Genomic DNA, 17,050 nt, shown 5'->3' with positions numbered 1-17,050 from the left:
AGAGATAACAATTCCCAACTGTTTCCACATCAATGATTTACATGTATTAAATATGTCCCATGTGTAAATATGTGTGTAAGTGTTTCAGCGAGAATTCTATTCTCTGTCCTAACTTCTAATGCAGTCCTTAAATTTAAGAATTTTGGGTTTTGATCATGCTTCATAAGAAATATCTTTTCTTAAAAGAGAGATTCCAACTCCTAACTGTTCTGCATCAATGATTTACATGTAGTAAATAAGTCCCAAGTGTAAATATGTGTGTAAGTGTTTCAGTGAGAATTCTATTGTCTGCTCTGATGTAGTCCTTAAATTCAAGAATTTTGGGTTTTCATCATGCTTCATAAGAAATCTTTTCTTGAAAGAGAGATTCCTCCCAACTGTTCCTGCATCAATGATTTAATGTAGTAAATGTGTCCTATGTGTAAATATGTCTGTAAGTGTTTCAGCGAGAATTCTATTGTCTGCTCTAAGGATGGTTTAAAGATTGAACCATCTGCAGACCCTTCTTCATTTTTATATTTTTCATTTTGAGTTTCAGAGACTGCCCATTAAAATTTACAAAGCATCTGTTGATTTACAATTGCAACTTCTGCCAGCCACGTCACTGCAATACACAGTATTTACACATTTTGTGTTCTTTTCTTTGGTATCTGGACTTAAAGGAGGAGTAGTCATTTTGTATCATGCAGAAAGATAAACAGAGTGGCTGTATACCCCCTTGGCCCTTCCTGGGTGTGCAAACTGCTGCATCCAATACAGATACGGCTTGGCTACGCATTGCGTGCCCAAAAATGCCCAGATACGTGTCCGATACCATATCCACATGTGCCCAAAAAACACTAATTTTCTAGCCATGTCATGTACTGTGTGATTTGATTTTTAAAAAGTTTGACATGGACCTTCCTAGACTTAATTTAAACTACTTCATTCATGCAATTTTTTTTATTTTTCTATTTTTTTGTGAAATTTTATTTTTTAAGTTTAAATTATTATTTTTAATCTAGTTCTTTATATTAAAATTTTTAATTTTTATATTTAGATATTTTTCTTTTTTTTAATTAATATTTAAATTTTACTTTATTTTATCTTAATTTAGATTTAAATGACATAATTGTTAATTTAATTATAGGTATCATTTGTATATTGTAAATTGTTAAGTCAGTTTATAATTATTTATGTAGCAATAATGTGTTTATGTTGCTTTTTAAGTAATGAAAATCTCCTCTAATAACTTAGGAAATTCTGAAATAGTGTTAAATATATGTGTATGTGTTTTTTTATTTGTATCTGCATCCATGTCCATGCAACTTTGAAGAAAAAATAAAGATTGGTATACCAAACAAACTAATGAAAACACAAAATTAGGAGCTACTGATGCTTACAAATTTACAACTATATAGTTATGCATATACTTAGTTACTTCATAGTTTCATATTTAATTCCTATAATCATTGATATGCTCCACTGCTTCCTTTTGTGCCCTTCTCAGACATGAGCCTATGCTTAGGTTTAATCTGAGCATGCTTTTTCAGTTATGTTTCCTAATTAATTCCATGAGTTGAGAATAGTGAAAATGACATTATGATGTACATTGCAATCTTCAGTTGTTAATTTTTATAATTGTTTTGACCAATTAGATCAGGGTTTTCAATATCAGCACCAATGGGGGCCAATAACACAATAACCTACTACGTTGGGTGTTTTTGGCTTTAATATTACCATAGTCTTTTGTCTGACTAAAGCTTTTAAATATTATGGAGATAGACATCTTTATTCGACAAGGTTTTTTCCCTCATTATTCCTTTAATAACCATTGTATTTAATTTTTAAATTAATATGTATGCTCTAAATTTTAGTGATTATGTTACCAAAACAATTTGGATCATGTTGTCAGCTGTTGGAGACATGCTGATGGATGCAGCTTCAGTTTTGGGAGGCGAAAACATACTCAAGATTCTGTCAAATAACTTTATCCAAGTAAAGGCTTCTCTTTCCCATCATGGTTGAGGTTACAGGAAATGCTTTGACAGATATCCTTATGCTTTCACAAAGGCCACTTCTCATGGTTCTGTAAATTATTTTAGTTTATATAATTTGCTTTTCCAATACATAATCATAGGGTCTATCATAATTTCAGGCCTCATTTGCTTTGTTTGTTCCACCTACCTTGCATTTTATAAATTCTCTCAATGAATAGCATATTTGGAACTTACTTTCCTTATATAGAGTATTGAAAAAAGGCTAATATGAATTGAAGCTGGCTACAAGAAATGTTGGAAATGATGCATCTTGGGATTGGCGACCTGTAGAAGCTTCATTATATTGTATTCGAGCCATATCAAGGGCAGTTTCAACATCAGAGGGAGTTGTAATGCCACAGGTTAGATATGAAAATTAATGTTTTTATAAAAATACTTTTTTTAAAGCTGATTCAAAGCAATCAGTTTCCAATAAATTTTGTGTCCATATCTCAAGAATTTAGGCTCTTATGTTCCGAAACAGTCAAAATGAAAGGGTTTTAAAGTGAACTGTAATAAACTAAAGCTTAGTCATTGGTTCTTGTGATTAAACTGTGTTCAATGCCATTTCAAAAATACAATTTAATAAGAAAAAGAATTGCAATCAGTTAAAGATATCACAGTAAAGCTGAAGGTTGTGAAAATCACAGGAGCTTTAAATTTAATCTGCTTGAAAACTGACAGTTGATGTACGAAATACATGAGCCGTTAACATGGATTTCATATTTATATGTCAGATGATCTTTTGTAGGTTATGGACTTGCTACCGAAATTACCTCTTCAGTCTCAACTTCTTCACACAGGTAAAGTGATCAATGTGCATATTTACTTCAGGGTGCTTATTATTGTTCAGCAATACTATTTTTTTTTCATTACAGATATTATTCAGGAGCTTATGTCAAGACTGACTCGTTATGAATCTCTTGCTAATTTTCTTTGTTTGTAGTGTGAGCTTACTCATGCATTTACATGATTTTACAATTGGATGCAGAATGCTTGACCATTGCGGGATATTCAAAATGGTTGGGAAGTGCACCTAGTGCACCATCATTTCTGCCTTCCATTATAGAAGTTCTGATTAGAGGCATGACTACAGCACCGGATGTTTCAACTGCAGCTTCATTGGCATTGCGAAATGTTTGCAATGGTACCCCACCAAAACTCTATTTCAAGAATATTTAATTTCCTAGTCAGTGTGTTGAAAAGTATCAGGTATATTGTGCCACTTAGAAAATGCGAATAAAGACCCTACTGTACAAGCCAGTTGTCCCATTTTATATACCTAGGCCTACATCCATGCACCTGGTGTTTCATGGTCTGAGACTTTGAACTATACTTCTTCTGAGGTCACAGATAACATTTGCAATTCTCATTTCACAAACTTTGGAATGTGCAAAAGATAGCTAAAAAGCTCCTCTCCTTTTGCATTTCATAAATAAAGAATTTTTTCATTTCACCTAAGAAGAAGCAAGAACTATTATCAAGAATTTTACTTGCCATGTTATCTTTATTGGCATTTAGATATGGAATGATACTTCCGTTAAAATCACATCTATACTACTACAATTGTTAAGTGCTCCATATTTCCAGATTTTCAACTTATCTTGTATCGGGCATAGCACTTACCAATTCATTGTTACAGCACTTTGTTTGCAACCATGTGATTTACTGTTGGTATGTAACAACCACCTTTGTTACTACTATTTTATTTTTCGATTCACCACAAGTACTAACTTAACTGATTAAGCATCTTCCATCTAATTTAGAGGTGCCAACTTCAAAATCTTACCAACCATAGTTGTGGGCCTTGTGGCAACAAATGCCACTAATTATATACTAACACTAGAATGTGATAAGCTTCCAATGTCAGGGTCAGCCTTAGACCCAGATCTAATAATCCTTGGGGGTTCATTCTTGACCTATGTATCACTTTTTGGGAATCATAGGCTCTCTAGTTTCTACACAAAAACTAGAGAGAATTCATCTACACCCAATGCGGCTCACCCTCGTTTGTGTCATACACATATGGGAAATTAGCTCTTATAAATCTAATAGGTACACATGGGGGTTAGCTCTGGCATACCTCACCTATACATAGGGTGACTAGCTCAAGCACAAAATGAATATACACATTGTGAACAACTTAGCAAGTTCACAAGTACAAAAAGTGACCAGCCAACAAAAGGAAGTAGTTGTAACATTATTGTAAGCATGGCTTCCTTCTCCTAGTTCACTAACACAAGCCTGTAAGTCATCCCATCCAAAAAAGGAATGTCGGTGCATCCCATGTTGTACCATGGGTCCCATACTTTTTCTCAATCCATTTCCACTTACAATGACAAGCAAGCATTCCATACAAGTCATCATTGGCAATGGCAAATGTATAACAACATGCACAACATCTGGGACAATTTACCCACAAATACACCATGTTGACTCACATGCATAGTGACAAACTAGCATCAGGAGTGGGTGTGAAATCAATGCATGCACCTTCCATTACTTGATTCACTAACACTTACCCTTTTAGTGCATCCTAGCCAAAAAAGAAATGTTGGTGCATCCCATGTTGCACTGTGGGTCCCATCATATGGTCTTAGTGCAAACCCAAGACTATTGCCTGATGCCTCTACTATTGATCACTAGGATTGTATTAACAATCAAAACCTTGAAAACCATACCTAAAGGAGACATAGCATAGGAGACACACATTTCTTTTGATACACCAATGCCATTACTAAACTCCTAAGATGGGTAGATCTTCGCATCTAATGCATGCATGCCATGGGCAACAACCTATCTAAACCCCATGAAATAAGGTAGCTCTTGGCATCTATAACCTACATGCTATTGGTGAAATCTGGAAGACCTTATGATACGACCAAATGCTTCTTTTGTTAGAGAACGCTCCCTTGTAGCAACTATAAGCTTTTCATCAGTAGGTTTTAGGTTTTACAATTTTATTGAGTGGGACAAGTTATGTTAAGAGGAAAAATATCCTCTATCTATGCTGTCATATATAATCCCTTGCTCAATCGTAGTTGTGACATTAGAAAGTATCAATAGGTTGATCTAAAACATACTATCTTAAGGGTTTAAACCCTAATCTAGTTAATATGGTTACAATACCCTAAAGGGATTCATTAAATTATTCAATTTTATTTTAGGTCAATTTACCAATACATACATGACACATTCAACCCACATGAGCTGTCTCTATCCAACACATATATAAACCAAGACAAACTCATAGAGAATCAAGGTCCATCCACTTCATTCAGTTATTGGCCGGAAACACATTATTTAAATAGACAGGATCAAACCCATAGATGTAATATTAGACAATATTCTATCTTTGAGTACAAACTTTTTTGGTATATTCCAATCACGACTTAGCACCCCATGGAAAAAATGTTGTATGATATTGGTAATATCATTAATTTCTCAAAGCTAGCAAGTGCCATCTTGAGGAATCAATTATGAACTTAACATAGATCTAGGTACATAATTATAGCAAGTAGACCATCTATACATACAAGAGTTGTTCACACCCTCAAATCATAATGGCTTGGGTCAACATCATAATTAAATACATGTTAGTTCCATAAATCATTCATAGACAAATCATGGAAATATATCATGCCCTTATTTCTTGGAAGGATTGACCACCCTAGTGGGTAGAGGCTATATACCTTCTATGCATATCACTAAGCTAAGACGCAAAGCCATAGGGATCAACACCCAAATAATGATTCAAATAAGTTTAGATGCATTCTTCCACATTCACCTCAAAACAAACCACAATGATAGTGACTCTAACATTTCATCCAAGGTTGGAGTAGATTTTGGGACACCCTAAACCTTAGATAAGCTTGACAAAGATAAATTACCTATATCATGGGGACATACCAATTGGAAGGTGAGATCATTACCATCTATGCAAATTTCCCCTCAGATAAGCTTGACAAAGATCAATTGCCTATATCATGGGACATATCAATTGGAAGGTGAGATCACTGCCATCTATGCAAATTTCCCCTCAAGTTGAAGCATACTAAAGAGGGAAAGTTGATCAAGTTTAAGAATCACCCCTAACCCTAGAGACATTCTCTAACCCTACCCTTTGGAGTTGGGTCACAAGTGCATCCTTTGCCCAAGGATTGCCAACATACTTGCTTCCAAATTGGATCGAAGTCCCATGTTTTCTCTTCACCTTAATCCCTCGAGGAACATAAACATAGTTTCATATACCTAGTGGTTTCACAACTAAAACTACTCATGGGAGTGAAATGGAAGGAAAACCCTAGGAAAGATTAAAACCCAACAATATAGCAAAGTACCATTTACCAAGATCCACTCTAAAACGAGGCCATAGCCATAGAGTTTCACAACAACTCAAGTAAAACTACTCATGGGAGTGAAATATGAGCAAAACCCTAGTAAAGATTAAAACCCACCAATATAGCAAATTACCATTTACCAATATCCACTCTAAAACAAGGCCATAGCCAATTGCATATCCCAACAAGGTTCCTTTTAATAATTTCCATCAATTAATAATGCCCAATAGTAGAGTGGGAAAACCCAACTAAATTCGCCCTTGAGCACACATAATGAACTTTCAAGGGCATCAACATCTCAAAATTAGATTTCTACACCCTTATGATGTGTAACTCTGCATATTGTGACCTTTATCCTTTAATATTTACAGAACTAAAGTAATTAATGGTTCAAGTCTTTGCCTAGACCCAACAAGATCAATAGAGAGTTAGACAAGATCTCTACAACCCCTTTCCAATTTCCCTTTTAGGTATGAATTGTTGCATTCATTAATACCTTATCTATGACTATTATCTTACATTCCCCGCTGATGTTAATAAGGTATGGAGCTGAATATTTTTATGCATTTAGCTCTACTCACATTACTACCCCCTTTATATTGAGTCTTATTGACTTAAGGTAAAATTTCATTATTGCTCAAATTTCATACCAACACTTATAAACATTGCTAGAGACAATCCCATGCACCGAAACATGCATAAGAACTTAATAAATCAGTTCATGTCAATGCATAGGTTAGTGCCAATCAAAATATAATTACCAAGCAATAATTATGCCAAAGTCCCAAAGTGGCTCCAAGTGATGTCCTAAAATAATATGGTTCAATGATATCAAGTATCATAGTTATATATGACCTCCTCTTGGATGGAGCACAACATGCATCCTTAACTTAAAAATATCTACCATAATAGTTATAAACTTGCTTTCAGCATGATTAATACCCAAGCCATACTCAAGACAATCAGCAACACTATATCCGTTGGATCTTCATATAAATCATAACAATATTCTTAAAAATATCTACCACAATAGTTATAAACTTGCTTTGAGCATGATCAATACCCGAACCATACTCAAGACAATTGGCAACACTATATCCATTGGATTTTCATATAAATATATGCACTCCATAATATTAGTGATAATAATAGTATGAACCTTTTGATTTTATTTACCTTATGGGGAACCCTAACATTCTCATAATAGTCTAATACAAGCACTAGATAATAGTCACACTTGACATTACACTAAATTTGAACTAAGTGTAACCTAAGTGACCCCATACGTCAGAATTAGGTTTGCAAATCAACCCTTATTCTTGGATTTTGGCTGTCATAAGATGTAGAACATCACAGAGTCACAACACATCTTTCAATGTCCAACATAATGCTACAAACAACAACTAGATACAGCACAACATAGATGCAAGGTCTTTAAACTCAATCAATGGTCCTCGCAATTTAGTACCCGATAATGGTTTTCTATTTTATCAGTTCAAGCATTTTATAAGGAGAGAGATCATAAGTGCCCTCAATTCAATCAATTATTTATGCCAAGTTATGTCCAACACAAGATTTCCCAAAATTCCAACATCTACAAATGACCCTTCGTGCTTTTTGCAATTGTTTGGAAGGCTATAGCAAGGCATCTTAACTTAGAACCATCATTATTTTTAACACATCCTACTAATATCATACCAATATCATACCCATGGCCAAGATATTATATCGACAACCTTAAAAAACCCGATATCATCCTTGCATTTAACTTACTATTAGCTTAAATGAGATTTTTATCTCACCCTTCATTTACTAAGGTTGACAGTCCAAATCAAGAGCTAATGTAGTTCCACTTAGCCTCTATTTGTCAACTTAATTTAAATAAAATATGCAATGATGTTTGATTTCCGTTTCACCTAACCATATGTTGCCTATGACATGCCACTAGGATGATAACCTACATATACATATTATCATTATCTTATACTTTAACAATATCATGTTATTGGCTGATCATTTTATATAAAATTTGACTGTATACAATAATCATGCATCATACAATTGTGTAATTACATAATCAAGATGTATCGCTTAAGACTTTATTAACAATCAAAACCATAACCATACCTTAGACAGACATAACATAGGAGATGACTCCCTCCTAAGATGAGTAGATCTTAGCAGCCATTACCTACATGCCATTGGAAAAATCCTATCTAAGCCTTATGAAATTGGGTAGCTCTTGGCATCTTATCACGTGTATGATACTAGTGAAAGCTGGGTAACCCTATGATACAATCGAATGCTTCTTTTGGCAAAGGATGCTCCTTGACTCTTATCAAATTGGAGCAATGATAAGCTTATCTATAAGCAGATCATAGGTTTTACTCTTTTGGTAATCAACTTAGGATGAGTGGGACAAACTATGTTAGGAGGACAATTATCCTCTACCATTGTCCTTGTAGAGTTCCTATCTCAACCCTAGTTGTGATGCTAAGAAGTTGCTCATATATTGATCTCAGTTCAACATCGTGACATTAGAAAGTACTAGGATGTTGATATAAAACGTACTATTTGATGGGTTTACAACCTAGTCTATTAATTCGGTTACCTTACTTGAAAGGGATCCATTAAACTATTTAATTGTCTTAAGTGATGGGGTCAATTTACCAACATATAGGTAACACATTCAATCCATGTGAGTTGGCCTCTATCCACCACATATAGATAACCCAATACAAACTCATAGAGAGTTATTCAATTAATTCAAATTGTTAGTTGGACACTATTTAATAGATAGGATTAAATCCACAAATGTAATATTAGACAATATTTTGTTTATGAGTACAAACAATTTTTGTTATATTACTAGGTTGCCGGTTCGGGTTCGGGCACCGGTTCGGGTTCGAAGAACCGGTATGCCGGTACAGCAAGATTTTGAAAAGGTGTTTGGGTTCGTTAGTACAAAAACATGTACATTATATATATATGCAGCCTATAAGCATGCATTAAGATAGCATCATATAAACAACAAAACCAACATAAACTTGTAATCATAGCATCATGATCATACCATAACAGCATCATATACATCAAGTTTAATATCAAAATGATAAAATATTCAAGTATCATTGTTTCAACTTTCAACAATTTAAAGTTTGATCATCAAAATGGATTCTCTAATTCGTCATCCTCATTCTCCTCCTCATCATTGACATTGATATTAGATGAATCAATGCCAATGCCAATGACACTTGCACTTGCACTCGCACTCTAAGTTTGCTCGCTATCTGAGTTATCAAATGCAACAAGCTGATAAGTGAATTTATCCAAATCAATATGTTTTGGCTCCATATCCCACATCTTCGTTTCCCCTTGCTTGTAGTCATGTTGCTTGTGTGAAATGAGCCAAGTTAATGTCTTAAAACTCACTTTTAGGGTCATTTTAATTTTTTATGTGGTGGAATTCAAAAAAAATTAAATTTTGCAAAAACAAAATCCATTTTTGGGCTGTCAGACCCTTGGGTTCAACCTTGGGTCTCCTTGGGTTCGCCCTGGTTCGAACCAGGCCTGTGAGCCACGAACCTTGTTCGAACCACAGGCGAACCGGACCTGAACCCCAAACTAGGACCGTACCGGACCAGTACCAGGGATCTAGGGGGCCGAACCAGGTAACTCAGTTATATTACAATCATAAGGCTTGCATCCCATATATCCACCACATAGACATAAAGACAAATGCCCTACCATATTGTTTATACTTGTGGGTGAGGGCCATCCTAGGGACTTAGTCCTAAACTCAACATAGATCCTGATACATAATTAGAGCAAGTAGACCATCCATACATGCCCAAGTTGTTTAGACCCTAAAGTCATAATGGCTTGAGTCCACATCATAATTAATAAATTAGTAGGTTTTCATAAATCATTCATAGCTAAATCATGGAATTTTATCATAGCCCCTATTTCTTGAAGGATAGATTTGCCTACTATGTAGAGGCTACTTATACCTTCTATGTAGAGGCTAGAAAAAAAATTTGTTGTCACACACGTAGGAGTCGCAGCCAAGGCGCATAGAAAAACCAGAGCAAGAAATGGGGAACAAACTAGGAGAACGCGACCAAAATACTATTGTGAAAAATGATGGCAAAAAAACATGCGTCCAAGATAGAAAAAGAGCTCAAAGTCGTGGAGGGAAAAAAATAAAAGGGTCACCTGCGAAAATCTTTGTCAGGTACATAGGTTGTGGCAAAAAGAAAAAACACGCAGTCAAAAATCGCAGAACACAATAAAAAAATCCGACGAAAATCCTCTAAATTCTTCCAGCAAAATGTTTTATGCGACTAGCAAAAACGAAACCATCACCAGAAAAAAACTAGAGACTTCGTTTATAAGAGAAACCCTAGCTCGCCCAAAACTGATCCTAGGATCTCGAAACAAACCTCAAATAATCGGATAATCTATTCAATGATATGCAACACAAGTGATAAGAACATAATAAATCCACTCATGTCAGGGCATAGGTTAGTAATAGTCAAAACAGTGTCACCAAGCAACGATTATGCCAAAGTCCCAGTATGGCTCCATGTGATGTCCTATAATAATATGGTTCAACAATATCAATTATCATGATCATATATGACCTCCTCTTGGATGGAGCACAACACACATCAACAAGGTCACTTAAAATATTTTAAACTTCAAATGATCTACCACAATAGTTATAAACTTTCTTTGAGCGTGATCAATACCCAAGTCACATACTCGAGACAATTGGCAACACTATATCCTTTGGAACTTCAAATAAATATATGCATTTCATAAATTAGTGACGATAATTGTCTGAACCTTATGATAGTCTTGTTCAAGAACTAGATAATAAATGAACATAAGGGTAATCAATAAGTGATTCCATATGGCAGCATTGGGTTTGACAATCAACTGTTATTCTCAAATTTTAGAAGTCATAAGATGTAGAAACATCACAAAATCATGACACATTTCAATGTCCAACATAATGTGATAAATAATAGATGCAAGGTCTTTAAACTCAATCAATAGTCCTCACAATTTAGTACCCAATAATGGCATGATAATTTCTTAGTTCAAGCATTTTAGAAGGATAGAAATCATTAGGGAATCAGGCCCTCAAGTCAATCAATAATTTATGCCAAGTTAAGTCCATCACAAGATTTCCCAAATTTCAACAGCTACAAGTGACTCTTAATGTTTTCTTGCAATTGTTTCGAAGGCCATAGCAAGGCATCTTAACTCAAAACCATCATTAGTTTAAGAAAAAACTACTAATATCATACCCATGGCCAAGATATTATACTAACAACCTTACAAAACCCACATCATCCTTGCATTTATCATTAATTATACTACTAGCTTAAACAAGATTTTATGTCACCCTTCATTTACTAAGGTCAATAGTCCAAATTGAGAGCTAAAGAATAGCTACTATATTTTTAAGTGTGGTTCCACAAAATTTAAATAAAATATGCAATGATGTTTGATTTCCGTTATACCTAAGCATATGTTGTCTATGACATGCAACTAGGACGCTAACACATATACACATTATCATCACCTTATCTTGTTAAAATATTATGTTATTGTCACAGACTAATCATTTTATATAAAAAAAATTGATTGTATACAGTAATCAGCATCTCTTGCCATTGAACTATTTTCCATTCCTTAAATGGAGAACATCCAAATCAGTACCTGATTCAAGAAGCTTTTTTGAAATGATCATTTGACAGCTTGATCTCTATTTGATGTTCTTCAATTAAGAAATGAATTTCTCCCAAGAATAGATTGGAGTTCCCTCTTTAGGCATTAGGATTTCTTGCATGCTCGGGCTATCGAACTCTACCCCAAGCTGCCACCCTTGAGGATAAAGATAGTTTTTTCAAGAAATCCATTTTGTGCAACTGCTACAATATTTGCATTCCACAAAACCACATTTCTTGGAAGCATATTTCTTTAAAAAAAGCCTTTAGGCCTCTTCAGAAATATCGTACTGCACAAGTCCTGCAATCATTGCATTCCACATTTTTTGTATATAGGTCTTGCCAGTTGCTGCATAGAAAACAAGTTACCTGGATGTGGAATATCCTTCAGAGGAATGATTCAAACCCCTCTCTCTGCATCTCCTACTTGTCATTATGTAACAACATTTCAGCCTCTAAGCTTTCATTTGTCATAGATCTCTTCACTTCCATCCTAATTTGTAGATCGCTTTATTGGCAATGCTAAGTTTTAATATGCTATATCTGCTAAGAAATAAAGAAAAAGATCTTCCATGCTAAGTTTCTGGTTGATCCATGTCTTTGCCCATTCAAACAAATGGGTATCTGCTATGTTAGTTTTCCCCTTTGTATCAGCTTTGGCTCAGTTTCACATTTTAAAGTAGACCTCAGTTATGCAAAAGTAGAAACATTGGGGAGGGAAGAATGCCTTGGATAATTACATAGAGAAGTTGGGGGAGCCCCTTCTATAGTCTTGGTTGCCCATCGGAATGTGCTTCATAATTGAAAAAGCAAATGAGTTATGGTGTTTTGATTCACAGCAGATCAACTGTATCTGATAAAATTCCTCCATCCTTGAAGTATTGAGAGGTGTCCTTAGCCTGTTCCAAAGCTCTCATTTCCATGCAGGCAGAGAGGATGTTGTCAAAGGTTGTGGAGTCTGGCTTTTATACCGGCTTATTGCCTTTGCTTGGAAGTTTCTAAATCTTTTAAACAAATCAGTTTTGTGCGTATCCTGCAATCATGGTACCCCATGAGAACACATTTCATTAATGCAGTGAGGAATGTCCATACCTTTGCCTTTTTTTAACTCCCTGTCCTCAAACTAGCGCATGTCCTCCTCTTCATGTAGTACCATGCCTCATTAATGGTATGACACCCCTCACTCTTGGTTGTCGTACTGGTTGATGTGTTTGAAGAATGTCGTCCTGCCTGTCCTTCCCCCTTTCATGTCCATTTAATTCCTTTTATTACTTTATTTGTATTTTCCTGCTCCTAGACCACGAGGGATGTGACATGTTAGAATAGATATTTTGAATATTTATGTGGTTAATGATATCAGACTATCTTGAATCCCTAATTATTCTTTGGGAGATGACAGCTTGCAGGGACAAGTTAGCTAGTTCACTAGAAGGTCTTTTTATGATTTATCACGAGGCTGTAAGTGGACAAAGTAATTACAAGCTGTCCAATGATGATGCCTTGCAACTTATTGAAGCCTTGAGGTAGCTTTCTCATTAAACCCAGATACATGAGTCCCCACCAGAAGCTTTTTAACAGAACTAATAAACCTGGACTTGCATATTTGGCTTCCAATCTATTTTGTCTAAGTTGTGTACTACAACATCTTGCAGTACGGTTATAACTGCTCTTCCAGCAGAGCATGCAAAGAGAGCACTGGAGTCATTGTGGATGCCTGTAGTTACTCCCTTGCAGGTAGATGCGTATTTCATTTAAGATTTTTGCTAATTTGAAATATCTTCCTATAATATTCACGATGACAACAGTGCACTTTTCTGATAACTGTAGCAAGTCATAACACAAGAAGCACAATCATCTCAACAGATGAATGCAAATCAGTACACTGTTCCTATTGATCGTATTGCAAACATTTTCAGGTATCTTGTAATGTTTTTACATGGTATTTTGTTAATGTGGATCTGATTTTGATCGGCTCCTCGTATGTTATAAAATATTTATTTTACTCAGTATCTGGTAGGTCATTTTTGTATGTTTGGTTTTACAGATTTGTGAACCTCCCTGAAGTTGTCACTGATGCATTCCAAAAAATGTGGCCAATTTTTAAAGAAATCTTTGTCCAGTAAGTAATAACTAGGTGGCAATTTACACAATTTACAATATCAGACAAAGTACCCGTTTATATTAGATTTTTGAACTATCAATGTAAATTTAAGTTCCATTCAACCAACCTGAGATAACTGGTTTGCAGACGAGCGTGGGATATGATAACCATGGAGCGGCTCTGCAGGGCGTGCAAGTATGCCGTGAGTAGAATATTGCAGTGGATAGAGAAACAAAATGTTGTTTCAATACTTTCTTGGAGACAAATCTACAACAAGAATTTTTGGCATAGTTTAAATAGAATGTTTGTTCTTGCAGGTGAGAACGTGTGGAAAATCTATGGCAATTATTATGGGTAATATGTTGCAGGAGGTCCAGATGCAGTATACAGTACATCATCAGTCTTGCTTTCTTTATCTTGCAAGTGAAGTAATTAAGGTATTTTGAAGGTTTTATTTGTTTACGAAATTGCGATGCTTTTTTTTTCCGAGTCTGCTAACAAATCTCTATCAATGCACAGGTCTTTGGCAGTGATCCTTCATGTGCAAATTATCTGGGAGGTTTGATTACAGAGCTTTTTGGGCAAACCGTAGGCTTACTCAAGACAATTCAGGTTGGTTTATCCTTTTTCTTGAATTTGGATAAATCATGGGAATGATAATACTAGTGCAGGCATGTCGAATAGTTTCTAATTTCTGCTTTTTGAATTGTTGTGGTCCCAGGAATTTACATCGAGACCAGATATTGCAGATGATTGTTTTCTTTTGGCATCAAGATGCATTAGATACTGCCCACATTTATTAATATCCTCAAGTGTTTTTGCTTCACTCGTTGAGTGTGCAATGACTGGCGTCACAATACAACACAGGTAAACAATTGAATCCCGAATCTAAGCTACTACGTATGTATTGTCCAGCAATGGCAGGTGAATCATTCTGCTGGAATTTTTTTATTTGTGCATCTCTAAACACAGGTGAACCATTCTAATGGTCAAATTCAATCAGAGAAAAATATCTGTTAATAAGAGATTTATAATTAACATTTTCATATTCCATGAGATTCAATGGTTGCTTTTGGAAAATAAATTGTGTTCAATTATTTTTTTTCCCAATGGCATGATGATGGCATGATGATGGATCATTGGGTGTGACCCAAAACATTGGTGCAAAAAATATGTTACCATTGAATTTGTATGAAAGAATAAAAAATGAAACAATTAGAAGCCCTACCATGGGTTCTTAGCTATAGTAGCAGAACATTGCAAGCCCAAATTTGACGTGGAATTGGCCCAAAGCAACCGGATCTCCTTCATGCTCCATTTCTGAGGCTTCTAGTAAAATGTAACATACATTGAAATCCTTTCTTTTGTGCGTGTAAGAAAAAGTACATCTGATTTTTATGTTGTATTTTGTATACAGGGAAGCATGCCAATCGATTTTGACATTTTTTATAGATATCTTTGACATAGCAATGCCCCCCACTGGAAATCAGTACCGCTCAGTTATTGATAATGTTATATTGGTTCGCGGTGCAAATCTTACTAGAATTCTCCTAGCTGGTTTGGTTGGAGCTCTTCCTGAGCCTAGGGTTGAAGAGGTAAGGCAAACTAACAATTGCTTTTGATTCAACATTTTAAATCACACTCTGTAATTCATTATAAAATTGAGTTAAAAAATGATATTTGAATTTTATATCTCATTGAAAAATTATTAACAAAACATGGCAGGTGATATCTGTGCTTTTGTCATTCGCACGAACATATGGAGGTGAAGCAATTAAGTGGTCACAAGAGGCAATTAACTTGATACCATCCACAACAATAACAAATGAAGAAAGATGGTCAGTTTTGCAATCAATATCATCTGCAGCCTCTGGTGAGAACAATCCTGGCTTTACATGTTCCCTTGAAGATCTCTCGGATATTTGTCGGCGCAGCAAAGCCACTCAAGATCAAGTACAAGAAGCATTGCAACTTCTTTCTTATTGTAATCACAGCCCATGACATGGCCTTCTCAAATCTCCCTTCCCTGCCCTGCCTGAACACTTCTCCATTTATTATGTGAGGAGTGAAAGATTCCCTCGTGGAAATTGAAATCACACGCTGTCAAGCCTACAATTCTTTCCAGCTGTATCATTTATGATCTTACCATTATTTGAAAGGTGGCAAGTGTTAATAATTTCAAATCTCATCCTCCTGATTCAACGACCAAAGTTTAGCAATGTTTTCTGTTTTTTTCAGCTTAAACTAAAGCTTAACAAATTGTTATTATAAATATAAAGAATGAATGAGTTAATTTTAATAACATTCACAAGACCCAATGTTAACTCATTTTCAAGTTTCTTTTAATGTTTGTTTTTCTATCGTGTATCTAAATTAAAAAACCTGCTGTTATGTGAAGCCTTGTCTCCTCAAAAATCTAATTCAGATAGTCCACTTTCAAAATATTTCCAAATTGAGTATGAATCTTTTCATACACTGCACATTCTAGGATGAATTGTCATTCAGTTTGAAGTTTGAACCATCCCTTTGCTGTAAAAAATGCAAGTTTGTTCTTCCCAATCTTCCTTGGGGACCGTCCATCTGCCTATCTAGATAAGATGCCGAGACCCAACCGAGCAACTAAAATTTTAGCCTTTTCCCAGCCCTCAAATAAGCTTTTACATCATGTTTCCACATGAGCTTGAACCGATTGATTTGGTGCATTTTTTGGACCAATCTATTTTGTCCACATGACATTCCTGATTTTTTCAACACCCACTCTCTTTTATCTCTTCATTGGTATTAGGACATTCTTATAAATTAATGGAATCCTAATATATATGCTTTTTCATCATGTGTCCACACGACATTCCT

At 35.2% G+C, this 17,050-nt stretch overlaps 1 protein-coding gene across 1 annotated transcript in view; it reads left to right on the top strand.

Moving 5' to 3' along the window:
* Positions 1 to 16,380, top strand: part of LOC131060150 (transportin MOS14) — a 34,848-nt gene extending 18,468 nt beyond the window's left edge. The window contains exons 15-28 of the mRNA XM_057993266.2: positions 1,895 to 1,977; positions 2,258 to 2,380; positions 2,770 to 2,821; positions 3,010 to 3,165; positions 13,496 to 13,619; positions 13,749 to 13,830; positions 13,924 to 14,012; positions 14,141 to 14,215; positions 14,345 to 14,399; positions 14,515 to 14,634; positions 14,717 to 14,809; positions 14,919 to 15,064; positions 15,615 to 15,792; positions 15,923 to 16,380. Coding sequence (XP_057849249.2) covers positions 1,895 to 1,977; positions 2,258 to 2,380; positions 2,770 to 2,821; positions 3,010 to 3,165; positions 13,496 to 13,619; positions 13,749 to 13,830; positions 13,924 to 14,012; positions 14,141 to 14,215; positions 14,345 to 14,399; positions 14,515 to 14,634; positions 14,717 to 14,809; positions 14,919 to 15,064; positions 15,615 to 15,792; positions 15,923 to 16,198 — 1,652 coding nt within the window. The 3' untranslated portion in view covers positions 16,199 to 16,380. The remainder of the gene's footprint in view (positions 1 to 1,894; positions 1,978 to 2,257; positions 2,381 to 2,769; positions 2,822 to 3,009; positions 3,166 to 13,495; positions 13,620 to 13,748; positions 13,831 to 13,923; positions 14,013 to 14,140; positions 14,216 to 14,344; positions 14,400 to 14,514; positions 14,635 to 14,716; positions 14,810 to 14,918; positions 15,065 to 15,614; positions 15,793 to 15,922) is intronic.
* The last annotated feature ends 670 nt before the right edge of the window (positions 16,381 to 17,050 follow it).

This window comes from Cryptomeria japonica, chromosome 7 (assembly GCF_030272615.1).
Source record: "Cryptomeria japonica chromosome 7, Sugi_1.0, whole genome shotgun sequence".
In the NCBI taxonomy this organism is placed as follows: Eukaryota; Viridiplantae; Streptophyta; class Pinopsida; order Cupressales; family Cupressaceae; genus Cryptomeria; species Cryptomeria japonica.
This window is presented reverse-complemented; position numbering and strand designations above follow the sequence as displayed.